The following is a 24,859-nucleotide window of genomic DNA, read 5'->3' as shown; positions in this document are numbered from 1 at the left end:
TAAAACAGATGAGGCAAGTAATTGCATTACGAGAGAGCGCATTGCAAAATTATTATTATTATTTTTTAAACAAATATGCCAAACATATAGTATTGTGGCGATAACTCGCTGAGTCAAATGTATCCAGGCATGTAGTCTTTTGGAATTTACCGGTTGGAGAGCCTTTGCATCTTGTGAGGACAGATTTGGGCGACGCGACGTTCGAAATGTCAATTCGACAGTCTCCACACAGTCTTCCTTGGTGCTGTGGCACTTCTGTTTGAGCAGAACGTTTCCACACCGTTTGACGACCACCATTGGCCAGCCTTTTTTTTTTTTTTTTTGTCACGGTTCATGTGGCTATTCGACAGCCTCCATTTTCAGTCATTTTGCACAGAACTGTGATCCTGTGTGTGTGTGTGTGTGTGTGTGTGTGTGTGTGTGTGTGTGTGTGTGGGTATGTATTTGTGTGTTGTGATGATATTGACCGATCATGGTACTTTCATGTAATTAGCCAACTAGCTTAATTTCTTTGATCATATTTAATATACTGGCAGCAAATCCATTAAAAAAACAAACAAAAGAAAAAAAAACGTTGTGCCGTCTTATTTTTGTCTTCTTGTTTTCTGAAAACATCCAGATATGGCTTAGGCAACTACATCGATGCTATGAGGCAAACGATATCTTGTTTCACGAGGAAGAAAAGATCCATGGCATCATGGCTGAAAAGCCTGTTCTATAAATGTCCTTGACCGCGGTGTGTGAAAGCTGAGGAGCGCTAGTCAAATTGGCATTACCCACAAATCGATAGGCCTCTGTCTACTTTTGGGAGGTGACTGGAATATATATTAGTTTTGTTCTCCCGAGGATATTCACATTTGAAATAGCTGTGCATCCTAACGCTGGGTTAAAAAAAAAAAATCATGTTCTGTACTGTAAGAACTGACTAAAGAACTGCTACATCTAGGTGATTGTATCTGTTTTGATGTTCTCGTGCGATTCACCCAGAATGAATCCGTGTGTGTGTGCGTGTGTGTGTGTACGGACGTGATCCTCATTTGTATGGCAGTAAATCATGTCAGCCAGCTTTATGCCTGAATGCAGCCAAATAGCCTCAGCTATATTTTTATCCCGCCCGCATTACGCACCGTATATGTACCGCGCACGTGTTCCCAGTGCTGCACATGTACGATGCCACATTCAGCATCTCAATCTGCATTGAGTGAGCAAATTTGGCAGGACTATGCACAATATTTTTTGAAGCTCATGGGCTTTATACAAAGATCAAAACACGAGCAGATCTGGGCAGATCAGATGTATTTGGTCTGTGGAAGGACTTCAAGTAATTAATGGGCATCATTTTGGTTGGCACATGTGACATTTTTGACGGAAGAAGGACTCTGTAGGCGTATGGTTGCAGTAAGAGTAACATTCCTGCGCAAGAGGAAATCTATATATCATGCATTTTAACACTGTTGGCATTTTAGAAATCTAGTTCCACTCCCGGTGGGGTAACCTTGTTCATTCTCTTGCTCCCTCTTTCTGCTGTTATTTGAAATCCGTCAATACAAGTATTTGCAGGAAAAATTGGAAAATCACTTTCAGTTTGGAAAAAAAAAAAGCATTCCGGCAAGCATAGAACACAGAAGGAATGACATGATTATTCATCATAATGTTGTTTGCTCTTCAAATGTAGCATCGAGTTTCAAAAGGGTTTATTTAAGAGAGCGGGTTGCCCGAGAGGATAAGAAATCCGTCTTCAGTCGCTCCTCTGAGGTATATCGTTTCCTTGAACGCACCATTAAATCTAGTACTGTACCATAAGATTTGCAAGCAGAACCTTAATAGTCATAATCCTAAAAAGATAAAGCCTTATATTATATTGACATTGATAGGCCCTGGCTCAAAAACATCCTTCCATTTTCTATAAGGCTTTTCTTCAAGGTCGTGGCTGAGCTCGAGCCTCTCTCACACGACTTTGGGCAAGAAACAGGATCCACCCCGGACTTATTGCCAGCTAATTACAGGGCTTAAAAGCAATTCGTATTATGTCACTGAAAAATAATTTTTGATTGAGTCGCTCTTGCGAGCTTGTATTACCTTCTCAATTGTCACAATAACCAGTGGGAATAGAGTAGTAGAGAAGAAGAGAATGGAAACAGTGATAGAGTACTTATCACAAATGCAAATGAAGCTTTTACTACGATCGGAGAGGCACTCAGAAGCATTCACTGTTAGTGCTAATAAAGCCTCACTCCTTGACTGAGGTGACGGCGGGTCAAGTTGACTCGAGCTTGCGGCGTACAGCGCGGATCAAAGACGTCTGACTCAAATGGAAAAACAGAAAAGAAAATGGCTATTTTTCTGGATCGCGGCTGACTCATCAACTGCGGGAGCTCGTAGCTTCTCCGCAGCTACCGTCAGCCAGATCTCGGCGTTGCAGTGAGGAACCCGGGACGTGTTACAAATGGTGTGATCGCACTCATTGTCTGATCTATAAAACATGACTACTCTCCTATCTCATAGTCGGTAGTCTTAATGGGATTGAGAGGGCAAAGGGAAACTTCGTTACAGGTGGAACGTTTGCAGAACTAAATGCATTTGGCACAATAAAGTGAGAGTGAGGAGGTAACCTAATTATTGTGCGTGTGGGCGCCTGTGGGTGCGTGCATGTTCGTGTGTGCGTGTGTGTGTGTGTGTGTGTGCGTGTGTGCGCGTGTGACAACAGAGCTTGTCTCCTTGGCTCCTTGTGGAAAAGAAAGTTTGTTCCCAGCAAGTTGCTCAACACAGAGCTTGAAGCCAATTACAGTTAATGGCAAAATGAGGCATATTCCAAGAGTACGTTCCCATTTCTTCTCTCCCACACATGCCGCCCACCTCATAGGAAGAAGTGGAGAGTGGAAATGAAATGATAATTAAAAACGATGGTCATCTCATGTCATCTGGGACTGATTCCAGCTCCCTGCGATACTTCCCAGGCTATGCAGCATAATGGATGATGCGCAATATTTAGAACCAGTGCAGCCAAACAAATGGACAGGTTCACATTTTGCATTGTCTACTTGATTGAAACACATTAATCCACGTGCAACGTGTCGGGAGACAATATCCACTTACCGTATGCTGCATTTATTCATTTATGTATTTATTTATTTATGAATAAAGTAGGAGATAATTAGTGCCATTAAATGATGGCGAAGGCTCAAATAAAACCACTGATTAGCGCAGCTCAGACCCTTCCTCGCATTTATACACAGTCCGGGTGGCTAAATTAATTGTTACACAATCACAACGGTCAACAAAACATGGTGTCACCGGTACAGTCTCACATGATTAGTTCCGCTGCTTTTGCAATAACAAGACACTAACAAATGCACCTGTGTGTTTCATGAGTAGATTTAATTCAGTGGCACAGACTGAAATGAAAATGGTGTCCAGTCGTTTTATATGCCGATAAACGCCATATACTGTAGCACTAAAGTAGCATAGGCCAGATGCCCCCCTAAGATGAGTCTTAGGATGTTCAGCGCATCGACAGTAGTCGAGCAACTAGCTGCAATTACGTTTGGTCTGCAACGGGACCGCAACTGTGACCGTCTGTTTTCAATGGTCTTTGCATATGCCCTACCACGACTCATTCAAGTTGATTTATGAAACACTCGGTAACCAATCAAGGGGTGCCTTCATGTCGTAATAAAGCAAATGACTTTACGTGTCAAGTGCTAAGATGAGATAGACTGCTAATACACATTTTCTAGTTAATGTGACTATCATCATATTTCCTGTTCGAATATACGGGTGAGAAACAAAGTGGGCCAGTGAGCAGCCGAGCCTTATCTCAGATTGTGCTGCCTCTCACTAACTGTGTTGAGGAGGCGTGTCATTGGCGACTGCCTCTTTCTGTCTCTCTTCACGTAACCCAAGATGATACTGTCTGACTCTTGTAGCATGCACTCCGCTTTGTATTACTGTGTACACAAACAACTATTGTCATTCCAAATAACAAAGCCCAGACTGATTTATTTCATCTTTAAAGAGAAATTTTACAGATCAAAATGCACTCATTGAATCTTAATATGATTTGCAATGTTTCACGGGTGATGCAGCGCAGTGCAGCCAAACTAGCAGGTTCTGAATGTGAAGCTACAGAGCCACGTACAAGTCTCCAGACTCGTTTTGGAAATTGTCGCACGCATTTAAAGATATATGTACAGTACATGTTTGCAAATTTGTAATTGTGACACCCACCCATCGCGAAGATCAAAGGCTTTTTACCTGCACTGAGCGGCAACAAAGTGACAAAGCTAGATGCTAATGCTAACGTGAACGCAAGTGTAGTGACCCACTTTATATCACTTCGGCGATCAGCAAGCTCTAATCTTGTTACGAGCGCTTCATGTGCCATGATGAGTCGCAGCTCGGCTCACAACCATCAAAGGCAATGCATGCACATTGAAAATAGGTCAGAACTTGCTCATTTCACAACTGATTTTCATGAAGCATCCTTTTATGTCAACCTCAAAGCGTGTGCTATCGATACCGAAAATGCATCCTGGATTTCTTTTGTTTGTTTGTGTGACAGTCATAAACACGGTCAGCATGGGGATGATCTGGCCCGCAAGCCGTACGTTAGATAGCACCGATCTAAGAGATGTCACGAAAATGATTTATTGAGTGTGGTTTCAAAATACAGTGAAATGCTGAAATTCAAGTTGAGACACTGTACAGGTGGCACCGTTTAACGGTGGCACCAGTATGACTGTGAAACATTTAAATGAGAAGAGGATGTTTGCAGGAGACGAATGAGGCAACTATAGAGACTCAAACTATGCATATGAGCTGCGGTATAAGCAATCTGCAGGGTATCTGTAAAATGCTCTCTGCCTTTAAGGAGGCTGATGGATTTTAAAGTAAGAGGGGAAAAAGACCGCATGAACCACCAGTAAAAAATCATTCAGTGGATCGACTGTCGCGAACATGTACAATCTTCACGGGGATAATAAGTCATGGTCAATAGAGATGCCCCTGCTGCTTGTACATTCGCACAATACTTACTCCATTTTCAAAATTCATTTGAGAAAAATGCATGATGGCAGACGAGAACATTTCCATCTTAATATTAAAATATGGCCTCCCACTAGCTAGAAAAGATGATGTCCTCACCACAGGTCATTTCTTGACCCCGTATGGAATCTGCAGGGAGATAGCCCCATTACTTGCCAACTGGGGAGAGGGACAAAGACGACATTTTCAAACATGGTAAGTCACTCAAGGAACGGCCGTTGTTTTCTCAAAAGTGGGAAGACAAATCAACCGGGAGTCAGAAAAGACCATTTTTGACCTTTCACCATATTTTATTTTGCCGTTTTCTCCCCCGAACATACAGTATACCTTTATTTTGATCGTACTAACACAAATTGTGTTCTCTTGTGACATAAAAAAGATATTTGAACACCTTGGCAAAATCACAAAAGTCAATGCAGTTCATGAGTTTATCAATAAAACATCTTTCTGAAGGTGGTTTAAACTTTCCTAGTTCTAAGATTTAAGTTTTTAACAGCTATTTGTACAGAGGTGACAAAGGTAATTGCTCACAAACTCGTGCAAAGAAGTGGCGCTTACTGGGTAGAGCCCCGGCTGCAAAACAATATGGCAGATGCCAGTGGCATTACGATCCCGAATCGAGCCATAGTTCATGACATTTTTTATTTTTCTTATTATTGTGCAATTTTTGCCTTTTAGCTGATGGCAAATCAACCACCCCACCCCACCCCCTCCAGTTTTCTTTTTTTTCTAAACACAAGTCTTTGACCATCCAAATGCAATTCAGATTGAGTCGTGGTTGGAGGGCATTTGAAATGAACTCCTCAAAGGCTCTGCTTAGAAAATGAAATTGCTTTGGCCCTGGTCTTCCACAGTGCATATTAATGAGCAGCAACATGCAGTGGAGCAGTGAGCTGACGGATTCATGCAGGGACCAAGGTTGTTATCAACGAAAATTAGCAAAATAACAAAAACTTTCATTAAAAAAAACATTTTTGTTAACAAAATAAAATAAAAACAAAAATACGATAACTCACTAGAATGACATTTTCTCCTCACAAAACTAGCTAAAGCGAACAATAAAGGTATTGAAAATATCCTTCATTTACATCTTTGTAAAATGATTAGCGGCGGCCCGGTAGTCCAGTGGTTAGCACGTCGACTTCACAGTGCAGAGGTACCGGGTTCAATTCCAGCTCCGGCCTCCCTGTGTGGAGTTTGCATGTTCTCCCCGGGCCTGCGTGGGTTTTCTCCGGGTACTCCGGTTTCCTCCCACATTCCGAAAACATGCATGGCAGGCTGATTGATCACTCTAAATTGTCCCGAGGTGTGAGTGAGGGTGTGCATGGTTGTTCGTCTCTGTGTGCCCTGCGATTGGCTGGCTACCAATTCGGGGTGTCCCCCGCCTACTGCCCGAAGACAGCTGGGATAGGCTCCAGCGCCCCCGCGACCCTAGTGAGGATGAAGCGGTTCGGAAGATGAATGAATGAATAAAATGATTAGCGTTTCGTTGGGGTTGAAATAATGACTGACAGACGGTGACGGCCGGGTGCCTGTGTCGTTCACGAATGACGGACCGACAAAATTGAGTACAGTGCCCACCACTGCGTTGTCCAACATTCAAGACATTTTAGGTGGTGGACATGCCAGAAGAGGCACTTAAAATATTTCTGTTGCACTGACATTCCAACAATGCACAAGCACAAATTATAATTTTCTTTTTTTTTTTTCTTTTTCTTTTTTTTTTTTTTTTTACTTAATGGCAGCGGTCCCAAACAGTGTATGAAGACACAGTTTGTAGGACCGGCAAAGGAAAAATATCACTTACCATTAGCGACGCCTCAAATAGACCACTTGTGTGTCCTGTTCCGAATGAGTCTTTATGTGGATAACGACACAAAGTGTAAAGTATTTTGGTGGCATTGTCCTGAAAACATCTACCACCTTCCATTTTCTTAAAAGCTCACAGTGCGCCTTAAAATCTGATGCACCTTGTGTATGGTTATTACGATAATATGTCGACCCCAAAATGGCTCCTTGCAAGAGACACGATTACAACGTAGAGTTCAAACTTAAGGCGATCGGGTTAAGCAGTTGAACACGGAAATAGAGCAGCGGCAAGAGAGTTCAACGTTAACGAGTCAATGTAATAACTTGCTGTTGTGAAGTGAACTGTGTCGCTAATTTATTAAATATGTTTTACTGACATCTGATCGTTCTGTTGGTATTTCCTTGGGCATAGCTCTATCTAGTGGATGCATTGTAGATTGCGTCATAAAGCGTTCAATGTCTGAAAAAAATTACAAAACAGGCCATTCATTGAAGGTGCGCTTCATAATCCAATGCGCCTTTTAGTGTGGAAAATGTGGTTCAATGAATAAAGTAATCTTGAGCACATAGTATTGTCTGTGTATTATTGGACATCATCTGGCGACAAAGCGTCACTTTGCATCACTGCCCTTGTTGTTGTCTTGGTACCACCTGCCGTTGCTGTAGTGGTCAGGTTAGCCAAAGCTAGCGGCGAGGCCGCAACCCATTCCCATTTGAGTCTTGCCGGACGAGCGCCCGGTTGCATTTTGCTCTTGCGTCATCACAACATCCTGTTTATGCCAGCGATATTTCAGTGATAAAAGTCTTTTGATCCGAAGGGTGGAACAGAAGTACGTCAGCACCCAAAAAAAATGCACTCACGCCATCTCATACTTTCCAAGAAGAATTTTATTGTTGTGACATATGACACTAAGAACTGAATATTTCTCCTCTCAGGTAGTCAGAAACCTCTCAAAGAGGCAAAGTTAAAAGCAGAGACGAGATGATAGAAAAATGAGTTGTGGCACAAGAGAATCCGAACACTCCCCATGAAATTTGTAACGCTCCCACCTCCCCAAAAAGCAATTTGATGTCAGCTTGGAGGCCACGACCTTTCCTCTTGCAATATATTTGGACGCAGTCAGTCTCAAGGAGACAGTGCACACTCCACCAAGGCACATTAAAAATCCAATTCGAGGTAAAGACTCTTTGTAAGAGAGCAAATGGAGAGTAAAATAAGGTTATTTAGTGTTTCACAAAATAGGAAAAAGGTGATTCATCCGCACTATTGAGGACCTCACTTGTATCTTTCTCATACGTTTTAATAATGAACTGAGTTTAAAGCTAATGTTTGTGATAAAAAGCTGCAGACACACAGTCTGAGAAATCACCACTATTCAATGGTGCCCAGTTTTTTGATTCGTTTTCTTGTTCCCTTTCCAGAAACGGTAAAGACAAAAACACTTTATAAACCGAGACTGCACAGTGTGTGTGGCCACTGTGCAGCAAGTGACTCTGCAACCATATACAGTAAAACCTTTTACATCAAGTACCACCTTAATACTTTGCTCTCCAAATTGTACCAACAATCGGATTAGCATCAAAATGCAGTAATGTAGCTTAAAATGTATACAGTATTCAACAGTAATGCAAAGCTCCGTGACATGATCCAAAGTTTAAGCATTAGATACTGCACTTATATGCAGGGGGGGCATTGCCACCTTGTTCCTAGCCCCGATTAGCCCCCCATGAGCTTTTTTATTTATTTATTTATTTATTTATTTTATTTAAGGAAACTGAATCACATGTGTGTCATTCTTTTCATGACCATTGAAGTCACTAGTTCACACTGGCTCCCAAAGGGCGGGGTCAGATATGAAGTTGTTTTGTATAAGTTACAGTGTATGCATTAAAAGTGGAGTGTGCAACTTTCTGGCGGTGTTTTGTGCATACACATGAAATCTATTTTTAATTAAGCAGAAGTTGAACGAAATCAATGCGTGGCAAAAGGTATAATTACATTCAAGTATTTATGAACTTTGGACAAAAACCATGGTATTTTCCAAGAAACAAGGCTAACTATCAGCAGCCATCCAAAACAATAAATCATTCAGGCTTGGCTCCAAGTGGATCCTTTCAAAGAAGGTTAAACTTTCCAACGTTTTTATCATGGCGCACCCCTCTGTGCGTCAGGAAACAAAAAAGAGATTAAAGAAGAAGGTAATCTATTTCCCGTTGATGAGCCAGGGGGTTCAGGGGCTCCTCGGCTGGCTATGATAAGGCCACAGCCATCCCAAAACATCCACTGTTGGCATCCATGCAGGCTCAAACACTGACTTCTTGTGGAAATACATTTAAATTCAGACTAAGACAGTGTGCCAGCTCACCAAATTAGAATTTTTTCTGCAGTATTGCACACACAGACACATCCTTCCAGCACAGAAAGAACTTAATGGCAAAAAGAAATGAGGTTTAGAAAATAATTAACAAAACAACCTAATTTTCCGCAACCATATTCCTGGAAAAAAAAATTATAGAAATGATTTTGCGCCATCGATTTTTGATTGATGTTCGCTGTTTTGGGGTACAGGCAGAGGGAACTGTTTCATGTCGGCTTCTATTTCCCTGATCCACTGTGAATGAGTTTGAAGGTGAGTTGCTGTGTAATTTATAATCGTAACTTTTGTGCATACATTACCATGGCCGCAGTCATTCACAATTCACATTCACAATTCATTCATTCCTTCTCCATTTCAAATCATCTGTCCCCATTGAAACGAATAGAATTGCCATTAATCTGGTCCATCTTCTGAAAAAAATCTGCAAAAAAATGTGTATTGTGTTCTTGACTGAGAAGAATCGCTCTTGATAGTATTACTGTATTTCAATACTGTATAAAAGGAATTAAACAGTTTTTGTCACACTTTCTCCTTCAAGCCCATATCCCACTGAGGGGGGAACGTTTGCAAAGGTAGTGAATGTCGTGTTCTCATCAGGGTCCGTAGGGGTTCATTTAAAGATGCAAACGTTCTCAAGGGAATTTTGAACGCGTTTAAAATTTCCTTGCGACAAGACAAAAACAAAACATTAAAACTGTAGGTGAACGTCTAGAGAACTTTTGTTGAATGCAACCTTGAACGAACCCTGACGTTCTCTACCTTCGCTAACACGTAAATGTTCGCCCCCTCAATGGGATATGGGCTTCAATGCATATTTTGCTATTCATTCTGGTGTGCACGCCTTGGACCAGTAGAAGACAGATTCTTAAATATATGTTAATGGACTGTGTAGATTCATCTCCTCTCTTGGATTCTCAGTACAGCAGTAACATAAGTCATTCTACGCAGAGGATAAAGATGTTCCCGCGAGTGTTGTTATATTATCTGTCTCTATGTGTTTCTGTTTGTGTTCAGATATTCCTTGCTGAAAGTGTAACATTAATGGAGCATTGGCTATGTGGTTGTCTGACTGTCCGCTTCCGCTGAGAGTAGCACTAAACAGCTTGGAGTCTCATTCCAAGCTTTTTGCTTGTTTTTCGCCTGAAATTCTGTATGCTCAAAACAGGAAACCGATAAAGTGACTTAATTTCCGTTGAGTAAATTACCCGAGTGATATGGGAACAGAAGAAACAAGTCGACTGTGACGGTGAAAACTTATTCAATTAGAGGAATTCTCAGGTGTGTTGCAGACATTTTCAAAAGCATGGAGGAAAATCTCCTCAGAGGCAGCAGCATCAATGCCAACTTGATCTGGGCTTCTCTAATAGGATTACTAGTGGGGCACTTCTCCTCCCAGCTTCTCTATTCCTCCTGATTTCTCACACAATATTGACTCAGCTCCTTCTTGTTCACCTGTCTTCTCACCCTCTTTCCTTTCCCGTTATCAACATCCATTTAAAAACCGCGCCCCTCCCTTCTTTGCACATCCTTCCATTTGACACATTATCACTCTTGTCTACATGAGTATGAGCACCTCGTGAGAGTAGATAAGGTGTCTGGGCCACAAAAAGAACAGAAGCAAATACACAGGAGAAAAAAAGAAAAAAACACCCTTGCAGATGCAAGCAAATATGAAAATCTTGGGACAACACTACACATGATCACGTCTTTTATGTTGAACAGTCCTCCTAGACCACTTACCCCTGATGGGATTAAGTATATTGTAAGACGACATTCCACTTTTTTGCTGTATTGCCACTAGCGGATACAATTTTTGTCTGACTTTATACATTTTGGAATAATTAAAGACTCAGATATATAGGTACATTGATATTTCTGGTGAAGTGAGTCTGATTGATGCGAGCAGCTCAAAATCAGGTAGCTAAAATAGCCCATTAACTAAATGATTCAGAAGTTTTAAAATAACATGAAAATGCTGACATTTTGATCATTATGGAAAACACAATTTCACCTTACGACACCAAGTTACAAACTGACAGCGACATATTGCTGGTGCCCGGCCAAAACTTCATTGGTCACAACTCGTTAGATTTCATATTTTGTCACAAGTCTACATTATGGCTCAGTTGATGTGTGTGGGTGTTCCATAAATTATTGACCATGGCTTGACAATGCCTTTCTCTCTTTGACGATGCAATATTAATGGTTGAAGAAACACACAATTTTGGGGGTCTCCCAATGGGTTTGACAACAACAACAACAACAAAGACAACAAAAAAGAAGAATCCTTGTTACTCGATTCAGTGTTACAAGAGCATTGAAAGCCGGGAGCAAATTATGATCGGAGAGTAGACGGATGACGTAGACGCTATTGTTGCCTAGGCTATTAATAACCAAGCTCTAGAAGGGACATACAATAGTTTGTTTTTGGCCTGCTCTGTAATTTCTCTCCTCTGTAATTGCCCTCACCCTCACGAAGCTTAATGCTGCCTGTGGAGATTGGCGCAACAACTAGAAATTAGAGGGTGAGAAAAAAAGACACAGCGAGAAAAGTTGGCTTCATACAAAGATGCAATGTGTGGTTGTGTCTGCATTACTGGATTGTTTGAAATTCATGTTTGCTCAAATATTATATTGTATACATTGAAAAATTTGAATGCTTAAAAGATGAGTAACAATGTTTTCATTCCCAAAGCATGTGACACGCTAACAAACCATGAAGCTAAAAAGAATTGAAGGGCATTGTTCGCACCAGTACCATCCTACTATTTACTACTGCTGTCAAGAGATTAAAAAATGTGTGATTAATTAATTATGATCTGTAATGAATTGATCTAATTAATCTATATTTTAATCTCATCTAAAAATTGCTGAGAAAACCCCGATTTTCATTTTAAATTCATTACATTATTGAGGCAGATCAAAAGATTGACATCACAAAAAAAGTGGTGTTAGAAAATATTTTATTGTTTTCAAATATACTTGAATAGATGCCTAGCCATTTAATTTCTGCTGTATTTGACACTAGTCCCAAGTCCTACCTGCAACCTTTAGTTTCGACCACCAGGGGGAATATCACGGTTTTGTTTTGGGGGGTTTTTTGGAAATCTCCAAATAATTACAAAATGAAAATAAAATGCGAAATAAAGTGGTAATGTTAACTTATCAAAAACTGCATCAGAAAACACTGCATCTTGAACTGGTCTTCTGGGACATTAACAAACATTCTCCCAAGAAAATCAGGTGATCCCCACATGAGCAAATGCCACACTGGCCAGTGAGCTAAGTGAGCACACAGCATTTAGACGACAGAAGATTAGCAAATTGGACCCATGTCGCTCATCTGTCTGTCAGAGAGTCAGGTAACTCACTTCCACAGCAACATCTGTGCTCACCAAAATCCTTGTATGAGACCACAATCTTATTGAAGACACCAAGTCAAATGTAACAGACTGTGTCTTTGTGTTGGGGATTCGTTTTGAAAGTATCCTGATGCTCTGTCATCAAGCTAATGAGAAGGATCTGTAGTCTGCATTATACTAATGCCATGAAACCGGAGCTACTATTGCAAAATATCGACACTCGCCAGACACTTCGGTGAGTACACGGCTACATCAACAGCATTGACAATGTGTAGAAAAAACAGAAACTAAACCATTACAGACACCACTTAGCATGATGCAGACACATGAAAATATTTGCACTATAACAGAGGAACATTAAAAAAAAACTCCAGGGGTACTCACCAAAGGGCATGTGGCGAGTCACTTTTTGACTGCTTCATGCTTTGCTTATGTAAATGATTCTTAGTCCTACTCACTTGCTGCTTCGATTGCATTTCATTGTATGTTTGTGTGTATGTCTTGGTGTGCCTACCGGTAATCCCTGCTGAGTAGCGCGGGAGTGGGCGCTAAGCAGCAACAGCTCACGAGAGAGTAAGTCATGTGATGTGCTGTGTGTCGCCACATTGTTTTCTTGGGACATGGTGGTGGTGGTCATTTTTAAACCCAATATGACTAAAAAGGCCTTTTAAGTTTTTGAGTATCTTTTGTAGAATTTTTAGTGCACGTGTCTAGTTTTGTCATCGTTGGTTGCAGGGGGTGGCATGTTCATTTGCAAAAGTCTTACAATGCTCCAAAGGTGGTCGAGTCTTTCGAAGTTAATGCTGGAGTGCATTTACAATAAGCAGATTACGAGGCTGTATGGTGAGCTCTTAACAGGACTGTACCACACAGGCCAAAGGACCTTTTAGGTCTGAAGTGTATCTCATGTCTTATTTACCTGTTGTGGATTGACAGAGAGTAAATCTTGTAAGCAGGTCTCTCCATTTGTGTTAAATGTATCCCACCGTGGGAACATTTGGGGGGGAGACAGTGAGTTGAGGAAGTTTAATCACATCCACACTTTACTGCGGATAACCTCAAGCTACTGGCAACTGTTACATATGCTCAGAACAGCTGGAGGTTTGTGAGCATCAAGGATTCCGCTGCTCAAAATGCTGTCCTCGTTGGCAAGATTTAAATAACACAATCAAAATCGAATGTTTTTGTTGTTGGTGTGTCTCAGAACTGATTGTGACCAAATGAAGGACACAACACATGCTGGCAAGCCTCAAGTGGAAAAATCTGGCTTTTTAAAATACGATGAAAATGAGCTGTTTTAATGGCATGCAAAAAAAAAAAATAGGTGGAGAAAGTTTTGGTGCTTTCATCAGAATGAAGCATTCTATAAAGTAGATGCGTCCATACCTCCGCTCCTATGTCCATCCATCCATCCATCCATCCAACACCCCTTATCCTGAAGAGGGTGCGGGAGCCTATCCCCAACAGACTTCGGGCGAAAGGCGGACTACACCCTGAACTGGTCACCAGTCAATCACAGGGCACATATCGAGACGAACAACCATTCATACCCACAATCCACACTGACCCTTATTGGGGACTGATCCCACGCTGCCTGCACACAAGTCAAGCGAGTGTACTACGACACTATCAGCGCCACTGGTATGTCGGCACTTCTATTTCCTGGGCCAACAATTTTGCCTCTGTTACTCCATTCTCATTTTCCTCAAAAACACAGCTGTCATGTATCCGAATGGCTGCTCTACTCAAATTCGCAGCACGTCGCCAAGAGAGTACATGTTTTGTTGAATCTAATCTTGTGTTTGTTTTGGCTTTGTCGACCAAGACGTCCACTAAGATGCTGTGATAAGCAAACAATACATTCCTAGCAGTGACATTAAAATTTCACGATGCTTTTCTCTCTTTTCAAAAACGCATTTTTGCTCATTGTTGGGGACATCCTTTCAGGGACAGTGATGACTACAGTGGACAGTTTATCACATTATCAGGTTACCGGGTGCATGAAAGGGTAAAATCTCACAACTCCCACTTCATCTGCTGCCACTCCCGCCTGTGTTATGAAACCATGATGCATCTGTCTTCCTCTGCCTCGGGGAACAAAACAAAAAGTGATGGAAGGAACTTTTTAAGTCTTAAAAGCATCTGACACATTGTCTTACTCTTACTCCATGTGGGCATCCCTTTTGCAAATAATAGTTTTAGGTTGCGGTATCTTATGTGGTCATGTTTTATTTACCTGACACTTCCTTTTGTAATTTTAATTTAAATTGCAAAAAAAAATTTAAATATTACTTAACGGATTTCACTTATCACGGGTTCTTTTTCAAACGTAGCCCCCATGATAAACGAGGGACGACTGTATGTAAGGCCACTTATTTTTTCAGACCCTGCCCAAGTGTCGATTTGAATGCACTGGGGAATACTCCTCGCTGAGTCGAGTGATTAAAAGATGTAAGGATGTCCTCGGGGGAAAAACGTTTCTTTGAAGGAGGTCAGTGTTGGGCCAAGGGTGCAAGTGGAGGACTTGCGTGTTATTACCACTTGCCTGAGCATTTCTGGTTCAACCAAGCTGAAAGTTTAGAGCACGCTTTCACACTCTGCTCTGTGTGTTGTTGTTACATTTTGTGATGGTGTGTCGTCGATCTTCCAATGACATTTTGAAAGAAGGTTGATTAGAAGTTTAGTCGTTTCTTTCTATCTGATTAGAATAATAAAATGACATGGCCTCTTATTGTTTCAATCTGTTTCGGCACACGGAACTCAGTTCGATGGAATCGGTGAATAATCTATTCAGTCCAATGACTTTTGATTCTAACATGACATCTTTAGAATTTCTTTTTTTCAAATTTTGAGTCATGCAAACAAATCAAGGCATTCAGCCAATTACGATTAGATTTGATTTAAATGCATTAGGAAGATCACTGAAGCGGGAGAAGATGCAATTTGCTTCCTGGCAAACCGTGTCCAAATCTGCTTAACTGCAGCAATAACAACCTTGTTATAAATCACATGACTTCAATCATTGATGGGATTGTATTTATGTAACCTTTATTTGCTCAGATATGACAGTTGAAAGTCTGATTCTCATTTGCAATGCAGACCTGCCTGCAAACAGCACAAAGCAAAATAAAATTACGTAAAATAATCATTTTAATTGGCGGCCCAGTGATCCAGTGGTTAGCGCGTTCAATTCAAGCTCCGGCCTCCCAATGTGGAGTTTGCATGTTCTCCAGGCCTGCGTGGGTTTTCTCCGGGTATTCTGGTTTCCTCCCACATTCCAAAAACATGCATGGCAGGCTGATTGAACACTCTAAATTGTCCCTAGTTGTGAGTGTGAGCATGGATGGTTGTTCGTTTCTGTGTGCCATGCAATTGGCTGGCAACCAGTTCAGGGTGTCCCCCGCCTACTGCCCGGAGACAGCTGGGATAGCCTCCGGCGCCCCCACGACCCTTGTGAGGATAAGCGGATCGGAAAATGGATGGATGAATAATTGTCAATACGAGGTTGGACACATTGTGACTCATGCATATTTCCCAGTTCCTCTTCATCTTGAGTCTGCTCCGCTGTAGCATCTTATTCTACTAAAGGCGGAGGTACAGGTGTCTTTTTTACCAAGAGAAGAACAGAGTTATTGGTAACTGTTGGGACTTTTTTTTTAAATTATTATTCTCATTCAAAGTTTGTTTCATCTGCAATTCACCGATGGCACTGGCAAAGAATGGGAATCTGGCAAGCCAGGAGAAGCATTTTTAAAAGTGGTACGTCACGTTGGTAAAGGCATAGTTTGATTAATCTCCAATAAAGGAAATTTGTCATCTTACTCTTTTCTTCAAATCGACTCGCCCATGAATACGCATATCAAACAGGTTTGGGAGCCACTTTATAGAACACTGAATCATGCCAACAGAAGTGTCAACAGACTCAATTGTCTTTTGAAAGCAAAAGCACATAATGATGTCGTGTTTGGCAATATTCTTCAGATTTCAACCGTGTGCTTGTGCTTCAGAGACGCGTTTTCACTTTTCGAAAAATGTTTTCCCTTTGGGTCTTTCCGCATATCTCTTTCTACCATGCTTAGCTGTCTTTCCTTCGAAGCCGGCAGCTATGCATGATTTCTCTTGGCTTTATCAGAGAGGATGAGCCCGGGATCGAAAATGATGCTCTCGAGACTGGAGGCAGAGGAAGAACTTTAAAAATTTTGACTTTCTCAAAATTAAACAACTTTGCTCCAGTGAATTTGAAAGAGTCTTTGTGAGGAATGAGAGGCTCATTTTTTTTTGCCCTCTCCCCAATTTGCCTCAGCTTTCCCCTTTCATGCCCTTTTCGAGGCCAAATAGGATGCGCAATATAAGTCAGGCCTCCGGTACAGCTTTGGAAAGAAGTGCAACCTAAAGTTGTTGGGAACAGATTTTTTTTTTCTTTGCAATTGAATCACATTTAATGTGAAGGCTATTCAGGCTTGAAGACAAGACAACTCAACAAAAGTTGTTGTGTACTGGCATGAAAGCTTTTAACATTCATTCAATCATCCATTCATTCGGTGACTCACGCACTTCCATAGGAATTAAACAAGCTGTTGAATTTTGAAGACCTGCTCTCAAATGTATGCACAACATATTGCACGTGATAAAGACTTGACTCGTCCAGATCCAGCTCAGACTTTCATCGAGCACCTGGTCCAACACTTAGACAGGCATCATGGAAGTTGACATGTTTGACGTTGACAGACTGTAATTTAACAATGACTGATGGCAGGGAGGTTAAAATAAAGATCTGTACATGAGAACCACAAAGATAAAACATTTACATTTAAAACCAACCCTACTGTCAGAGGTAATCTTTCATCTGGACCGACTCTATTAGACATCAGATTCAATATTTCTGAGTCGCTTTTTAGTAGGAGGGACAATTTTGATAATAAATTCTCAAGAATGGCAACAGCTGTAATATGGACACGGTATCATGGAAACAGATTACAAACCAGAGAACCCAAAGCAGAACATCAAAGGTGCCTCGAGGTTTACGGTCTCTTGAGCTCAGCCTTCATCAAAGGGCATCTTGTATTGCTTTGTTGATGAGTGTAGCACACACGGGCTTCACACCCCAACTTATCCACTCACACCAACTCTATGTCTAAGATAGCTTCATTTAAAAAATGTAAAACTTTTGCGGTCATGTTGATGGGCTTTCTATGGCCTGCAAGGGCAAATCGAAAAAGCAACTTTGAAGTTAAGTTGCGTCGCGGAATGGACTGATTTGACTTTGGAAATTCCCATGCTTCTGCCACGTTGTGGTTTGACACTCATTGACCTCATCTTTGGGCTTTGGCATATGCAGATTCATGCAGATGCGCAAAAGCATCCATCTGGAATTTATTCGCATGGGCTTCAGTGACACTTTGACATCCGTCACATGTCAAGTTTGACAGTCTACGTTGACAACCTTTCACATCTCACTTGAGCATTGGCACGATGGAGTTGGATCCAATACGCTGTGCTGTGATGACACCAAGTGGACACATTGCTTCTCAACTGTGCACTAAAAGCCACACGTTGAAGCTTTTTCACTCCTTTTTTGTGAAAGAAAGGCTGTTTTATTCACAGCGTTTTGGACAGAAGAGGCTTGTGCGACCACGTCTTTAATCCTTGGACCAGCCAGCCGGACGGCAAAGGTGGATAACCCGAATGTGTTATAAACATCTGGACACAAGATGTTCAACCAGATGAGCTGTGACTTCACTCCGGTCACATGTTGTTTTTCCTTTCTCTCACCACACAGAACAAAGTCATTTTCACTGGCCCTCTGTTATACACTCATGTGCAGAAAAGCGACATTTTTTTCTGTTTCCTTTCAATAGTTCAATGTTGGGAAATTTACCAAACACCAGTGTAGGAAATTGTGTGAAATGTTGAGCGATGTCGAATTTAAACGCAACTTTTTCCTCCTAATGTGAATGGCCACTCACTGAGTCATCTGTAAACTCAACCTGGCACAAGCACAGGTAGAGCATGCTAACTCCCCACTGAATGGCATGAAAAACACAAATTCAACTCCTGGAACTTCTTGCAGTGTGGAAACAGTACTAACCGCTGTACTACAGTGTCAAGAAAATAAAACTATAAAACTATAAAGAGCAAACAGCCATGATATTACGTATGAAGCATGTGGTTACCCCCTACTTTCTTCTCATGAAGCAACTCTGCCTGTGCTTCAGAAGGGACAAATATACTGAAATCTGGGCAATCAGAAATAATGTGGGACGTTTGTTTTAGTTTAGGAGAAAAAGAGACTTTTATCAATCATGTCAGACTACTATACACCAAAATAGTAAAAGTAGAACATCTGACGTCGAGCACAATCCATTCCGGGATGCTGGAAGACCAAATGCTTTGAATGAGAGTCCACTTGTATCATTTATTTTCCAGGGTATATTCTCTCTTAAGCTATTCTTGAGATGAGTCCTTCTTTTGGAATCATTTAGGCAAAAATCTAAAGAAAGAAAAAATGAAGCACACTCCCACAATTAATCCTTTGATAGCTGAACTGAGGTCCTGCAAGATGCTCATGGATGATTTGGTTAAATTAAGGTGTCTGAGAAGTCTTTTGTGACCGCAGCTCATTTTTTCGCGAAGTTGAAATGTTGTAAGGAATATGGACACATCTTCTGAGTTAAACACATCGTATACACTCCCGAGATTGAGCACAGCATCTTATGTGTATGTGACTTCATCATCTCCTCCAAGCTTTGGAAATGAGAGAGGGCCTTGAAATCATCATCCCAGTCCACATGACTTTATTAACCTCAAGTGAAGACTTCAGGGAGCAATTGCCTACACAGGATGTGTGAGTGGAAATCTGCTCCTGATCACAGGAAATACTTGGCGTGTTGGAAAGCAAAAAAAAGACATGGCTGTCTCTCTCCAGGATAAACATTAAAAAAGCATTTTTCTGATTTCATGACCTCCAACATGTCTTACCATTGAGAGTTCAAATGCTCGGTAAGAGTTCTTTTGAAGAAGAAAAATGGTGTTGCATTCCAGTCAGTCTGTTTTCTGTTTGGTCCGGACTGGAAAAAAAAAAGAATCCCACTGAGCAAAGTGAAGGAGTGGTTATGTTCCAGTTCTTGTGTCCCCCAGCAGGTGGCAGACCAGAGCCAATCCTCCATTGTGCGAACCTGCTGCCAATGTTATCATCCGGGAGTCACGTATTTAAGGACCGACAAACTTTCAGCAGTTTGTCGGATTATTGTTGACCTTGCTACTGCTGTTGCGCAAGTGATCATTTTTCTCTCGACCTCTCGCTCTTGTCGTATTAGTTCTGGTTCTCTGGATTATGGGGGTTTTTTTTGTTTGGTAAATATAGTCTTAGTTTCATTATTTGATCTCACTTCAGGGGAATTGGATTCTTGGCATTTCGTGTGATATTCTCGAGTTAATTTCTTCCTGGCCTTTTGCAAGCGCTTTTGGTTAACGTATTGTTTTTCTTTCCATGGTCTTTTTTTTTTTGACCAGCGATTTCTGTTTGTCCTTTTGTCGGCGGTTTGTGTGAATAAATATTTTTTTGTGACGGAGTTTTGTCTGTTGTCTAGAAATCTGGGATCCTAAAACATTATTCGGTTCGCTTCAAACCTGACAGGAGTAGAGTAGAGCTAAGATAGTGAGTGTGAGACAGACGACAATAACACTGCTCTCATTCACATCTCTTGGCCTAAAAGACATTCAAGGCTGTCCCCAAAACAGCCGTTATCTGGATTTCCCAGGATGGAAAAAAACCACACGGCATCCTATCTCCCAGTCTTCCTCTCCTTACTCTCCCAAGCCTGTGACTGATAAGGTCTTGGCCTTGCAGGTGCAATGTCAAAGTCTTCATGTGAAGTCTTGAGAATTGTTGTACTGTTTTTAAATTTACGCGACATGCTCAAACTATCCTCCCATTGACGAGAATGGTTGGAGTCTAGTACCTCTTCCCGACTGTTTCTTTTCAATTCTAGTATATCAGGGCTCTTAATAGCGACCCATCGGGCTTCTGATTCAGTCTCCCCAATGTTGATGATTGCTGTCTTATGTTCCTCCGAACGGGTTGTAACTGGGAAGTAAATTCATTTTGTGTTTCTTGCATACATGACCAATAAATCTGATTGTGATTCACGCTTTTAGGCCCTTGACCAGGTGGAAGGCAGGATCTTCTGGGACCGCATGGGTGGAAGAGTGTCAAGCTGGAGCAGGTCCAAAGTTATTTTTGAGCTGACTGACGCCTCAGTGGAGAAGCAGATACACAACCCAGTCAGCAAAGACATCTGGCCCGGATTCGGCATGAAGCTGGCACAGCTGGCCTTGAGTCGGCACTGGCATAATGCATGTGGGCCGAACATGGCCAGGAGTGGCAAAGGAGGCACTGGCTTGTCTCTGGCAAACCAGATGAGGGCCAGTTGTGGAGTGAAGTATTTGGGCCAGAAATCAATTTACGACTCCGGCCCGTATATGGCCAGCCAGTATTGAGCCACCCTTAAATGCAGTTTCAGATTTATTTTTTCAACACACAGCCTTGTTTTACAATTGCACACCGATGCGGCATTCCATTCATCACACACACACACACACACACACACACATGCACGCGCGCGAGGTTCAATCAGGCCCGCAGGATAATTTAAAAATTAAAAAAATGTATAAAAGACAGAATTAATATTTTTAATAAGGTGCAATTCATTGAGTATCCGCTAGGGGACACTGTGTTGACCAGAGAAGAAGACAACAGCAGCCTCAGTCCGTCACTGAGACAGACCCAACACAGCAGACGCTATCAAGGACACGTGAATACTTTATTCTTTACACATTTAATAGCACTCTCGTTAGTTTGTAAAGTGTAGGCAGGGATTACATTTAGATTTTACCCCTAACGACCACGTATAGAAAGGCGTTTTTAGCCGAAAAAAACGACCACGTATTATAGTAAGGCGTTTTTGGCCGAAAAAAACGACCACGTATAGAAAGGCGTTTTTAGCCGAAAAAAACGACTATGTATCTAGTAAGGCGTTTTTCCCCGAAAAAAAACAACCATGTCTAGTGATCCGTTTTTAGACAAAAAAAAACGACCAGTAAGGCGGTACTAGCCGAAAAAAACCAACCATGTATAGTAAGGCGTTTTTAGACGAAAAAAACGACCATGTATAGGAAGGCGTTTTTAGACGAAAAAAACGACCATTTATAGTAAGGCGTTTTCAGTAAAAAAAAAAAAAAACGACCATGTACAGAAAGGTGTTTTTAGACAAAAAAAACGACCATGTATAATAAGGCGTTTTTAGCCGAAAAAAAACCCGACCATGTATAGTAAGGCGTTTTTGGACGAAAAAAACGACCATGTATAGTAAGGCATTTTTGGATGAAATTTTTAGCCGAAAAAAACGACCATGTATAGTAAGGCGTTTTTAGCCGAAAAAAACGACCATGTATATTTTGGCGTTTTTGGACGAAAAAAACGACCATGTGTATTAAGGCGTTTTTGGACGAAAAAAACCACCATGTATAGTAAGGCGTTTTTAGCCGAAAAAAACGACCATGTATAGTAAGGCGTTTTTGACCGAAAAAAACGACCATGTATAGGAAGACGTTTTTGGACAAAATTTTTAGCCGAAAAAAACGACCATGTATAGTAAGGCGTTTTTAGCCGAAAAAAACGACCATGTATATTTTGGCGTTTTTGGACGAAAAAAACGACCATGTGTATTAAGGCGTTTTTGGACGAAAAAAACGACCATGTATAGTAAGGCGTTTTTAGCCGAAAAAAATGACCATGTATAGGAAGACGTTTTTGGACAAAATTTTTGGCCGAAAAAAACGACCATGTATAGTAAGGCGTTTTTAGCCCAAAAAAACGACCATGTATAGTAAGGCGTTTTTAGCCGAAAAAACCCCGACCATGTATATAGTAAGGCGTTTTTAGCCGAAAAAACCGACCATGTATAGTAAGGCGATTTTGACCGAAAAAAACGACAATGTATTGTAAGGCGTTTTTAGCCGAAAAAAACGATCATGTATAGTAAGGCATTTTTGGACGAAATTTTTAGCCGAAAAAAACGACCATGTATATATAGTAAGGCGTTTTTAGCCGAAATAAACGACCATGTATAGTAAGGCGTTTTTAGCTGAAAAAAAATGACCATGTATATATAGTAAGGCGTTTTTAGCCGAAAAAAATTACCATGTATAGTAAGGCGTTTTTGGACGAAAAAAACGACCATGTATCTAGTAAGGCGTTTTTCCCCGAAAAAAAAACAACCATATCTAGTGATCCGTTTTTAGACAAAAAAAAACGACCATGGATAGTAAGGCGGTACTAGCCGAAAAAAACCAACCATGTATAGTAAGGCGTTTTTAGACGAAAAAAACGACCATGTATAGGAAGGCGTTTTTAGACGAAAAAAACGACCATTTATAGTAAGGCGTTTTCAGTAAAAAAAAAAACAAAAAAACGACCATGTATAGAAAGGTGTTTTTAGACAAAAAAAACGACCATGTATAGTAAGGCGTTTTTAGCCGAAAAAACCCCCGACCATGTATAGTAAGGCGTTTTTGGACTAAATTTTTAGCCGAAAAAAACAACCATGTATAGTAAGGCGTTTTTAGACGAAAAAAAACGACAATGTATAGTAAGGCGTTTTTAGACGAAAAAAAACGACCATGTATAGTCAGGCATTTTTTGGACGAAAAAAACGACCATGTATAGTAAGGCATTTTTGGATGAAATTTTTAGCCGAAAAAAACGACCATGTATAGTAAGGCGTTTTTAGCCGAAAAAAACGACCATGTATATTTTGGCGTTTTTGGACGAAAAAAACGACCATGTATAGTAAGGCGTTTTTAGCCGAAAAAAACGACCATGTATAGTAAGGCGTTTTTGACCGAAAAAAACGACCATGTAAAGTAAGGCGTTTTTGACCGAAAAAAACGACCATGTATAGGAAGACGTTTTTGGACAAAATTTTTAGCCGAAAAAAACGACCATGTATAGTAAGGCGTTTTTAGCCCAAAAAAACGACCATGTATAGTAAGGCGTTTTTAGCCGAAAAAAACCCGACCATGTATATAGTAAGGCGTTTTTAGCCGAAAAAACCGACCATGTATAGTAAGGCGTTTTTGACCGAAAAAAACGACAATGTATTGTAAGGCGTTTTTAGCCGAAAAAAACGACCATGTATAGTAAGGCATTTTTGGACGAAATTTTTAGCCGAAAAAAACGACCATGTATATATAGTAAGGCGTTTTTAGCCGAAATAAACGACCATGTATAGTAAGGCGTTTTTAGCTGAAAAAAAATGACCATGTATATATAGTAAGGCGTTTTTAGCCGAAAAAAATTACCATGTATAGTAAGGCCTTTTTGGACGAAAAAAACAACCATGTATAGTCAGGCATTTTTTGGACGAAAAAAACGACCATGTATAGTAAGGCATTTTTGGACGAAAATTTTAGCCGAAAAAAACGACCATGTATAGTAAGGCATTTTTGGACGAAATTTTACACCGAAAAAAACGACCATGTATGGTAAGGCGTTTTTAGCCGGAAAAAAACGACCATGTTTAGTAAGGCGTTTTTAGCCGAAAAAAACGACCATGTAAAGTAAGGCGTTTTTGACCGAAAAAAACGACCATGTAAAATAAGGCGTTTTTGACCGAAAAAAACGACAATGTATAGGAAGACGTTTTTGGACAAAATTTTTAGCCGAAAAAAACGACCATGTATCGTAAGGCGTTTTTAGCCGAAAAAAACGGCCATGTATAGTAAGGCGTTTTTAGCCGAAAAAAACGACCATGTGTAGTAAGGCGTTTTTAGACGAAAAAAACGACCATGTATAGTAAGGCGTTTTTGGCCGGAAAAAAAAGACCATGTATAGTAAGGCGTTTTTAGCCGAAAAAAACGGCCATGTATGTAAGGCGTTTTTAGCCTAAAAAAAACCGACCATGTGTATATATAGAAAGGCGTTTTTAGCCGAAAAAACCGACCATGTATAGTAAGGCGTTTTTAGCCGAAAAAAACGACCATGTGTAGTAAGGCGTTTTTAGACGAAAAAAACGACCATGTATAGTAAGGCGTTTTTGGATGAAATTTTTAGCCGAAAAAAACAACCATGTGTAGTAAGGCGTTTTTAGACGAAAAAAACGACCATGTATAGTAAGGCGTTTTTGGCCGGAAAAAAAAGACCATGTATAGTCAGGCTTTTTTGTCCTTTTTTTCGTCGAAAAACGCTTTACTGTATAAACATGGTCG

At 40.8% G+C, this 24,859-nt stretch overlaps 1 protein-coding gene across 3 annotated transcripts in view; it reads right to left on the bottom strand.

Annotated features, from left to right (window-relative positions):
- The window catches only part of sphkap (SPHK1 interactor, AKAP domain containing), a 60,056-nt gene extending 46,953 nt beyond the window's left edge, over nucleotides 1-13,103 (bottom strand). For all 3 annotated transcript variants that reach the window (XR_015102443.1, XM_086125340.1, XM_086125342.1), the window contains exon 1: nucleotides 12,977-13,103. Coding sequence is in view for 2 of the 3 variants with exons in the window: in XM_086125340.1 (XP_085981466.1) it covers nucleotides 12,977-13,068 (92 nt within the window). In the remaining variant the exon portion in view is untranslated. The remainder of the gene's footprint in view (nucleotides 1-12,976) is intronic.
- Between the last annotated feature and the right edge of the window lie 11,756 nt (nucleotides 13,104-24,859).

This window comes from Hippocampus guttulatus, chromosome 12 (genome assembly GCF_054856545.1).
Source record: "Hippocampus guttulatus isolate MCC_2025c chromosome 12, RoL_Hgut_1.0, whole genome shotgun sequence".
NCBI lineage: Eukaryota > Metazoa > Chordata > Actinopteri > Syngnathiformes > Syngnathidae > Hippocampus > Hippocampus guttulatus.
Note: the sequence above shows the minus strand (reverse complement) of the source record. Positions and strands in the feature narration are given on the sequence as shown.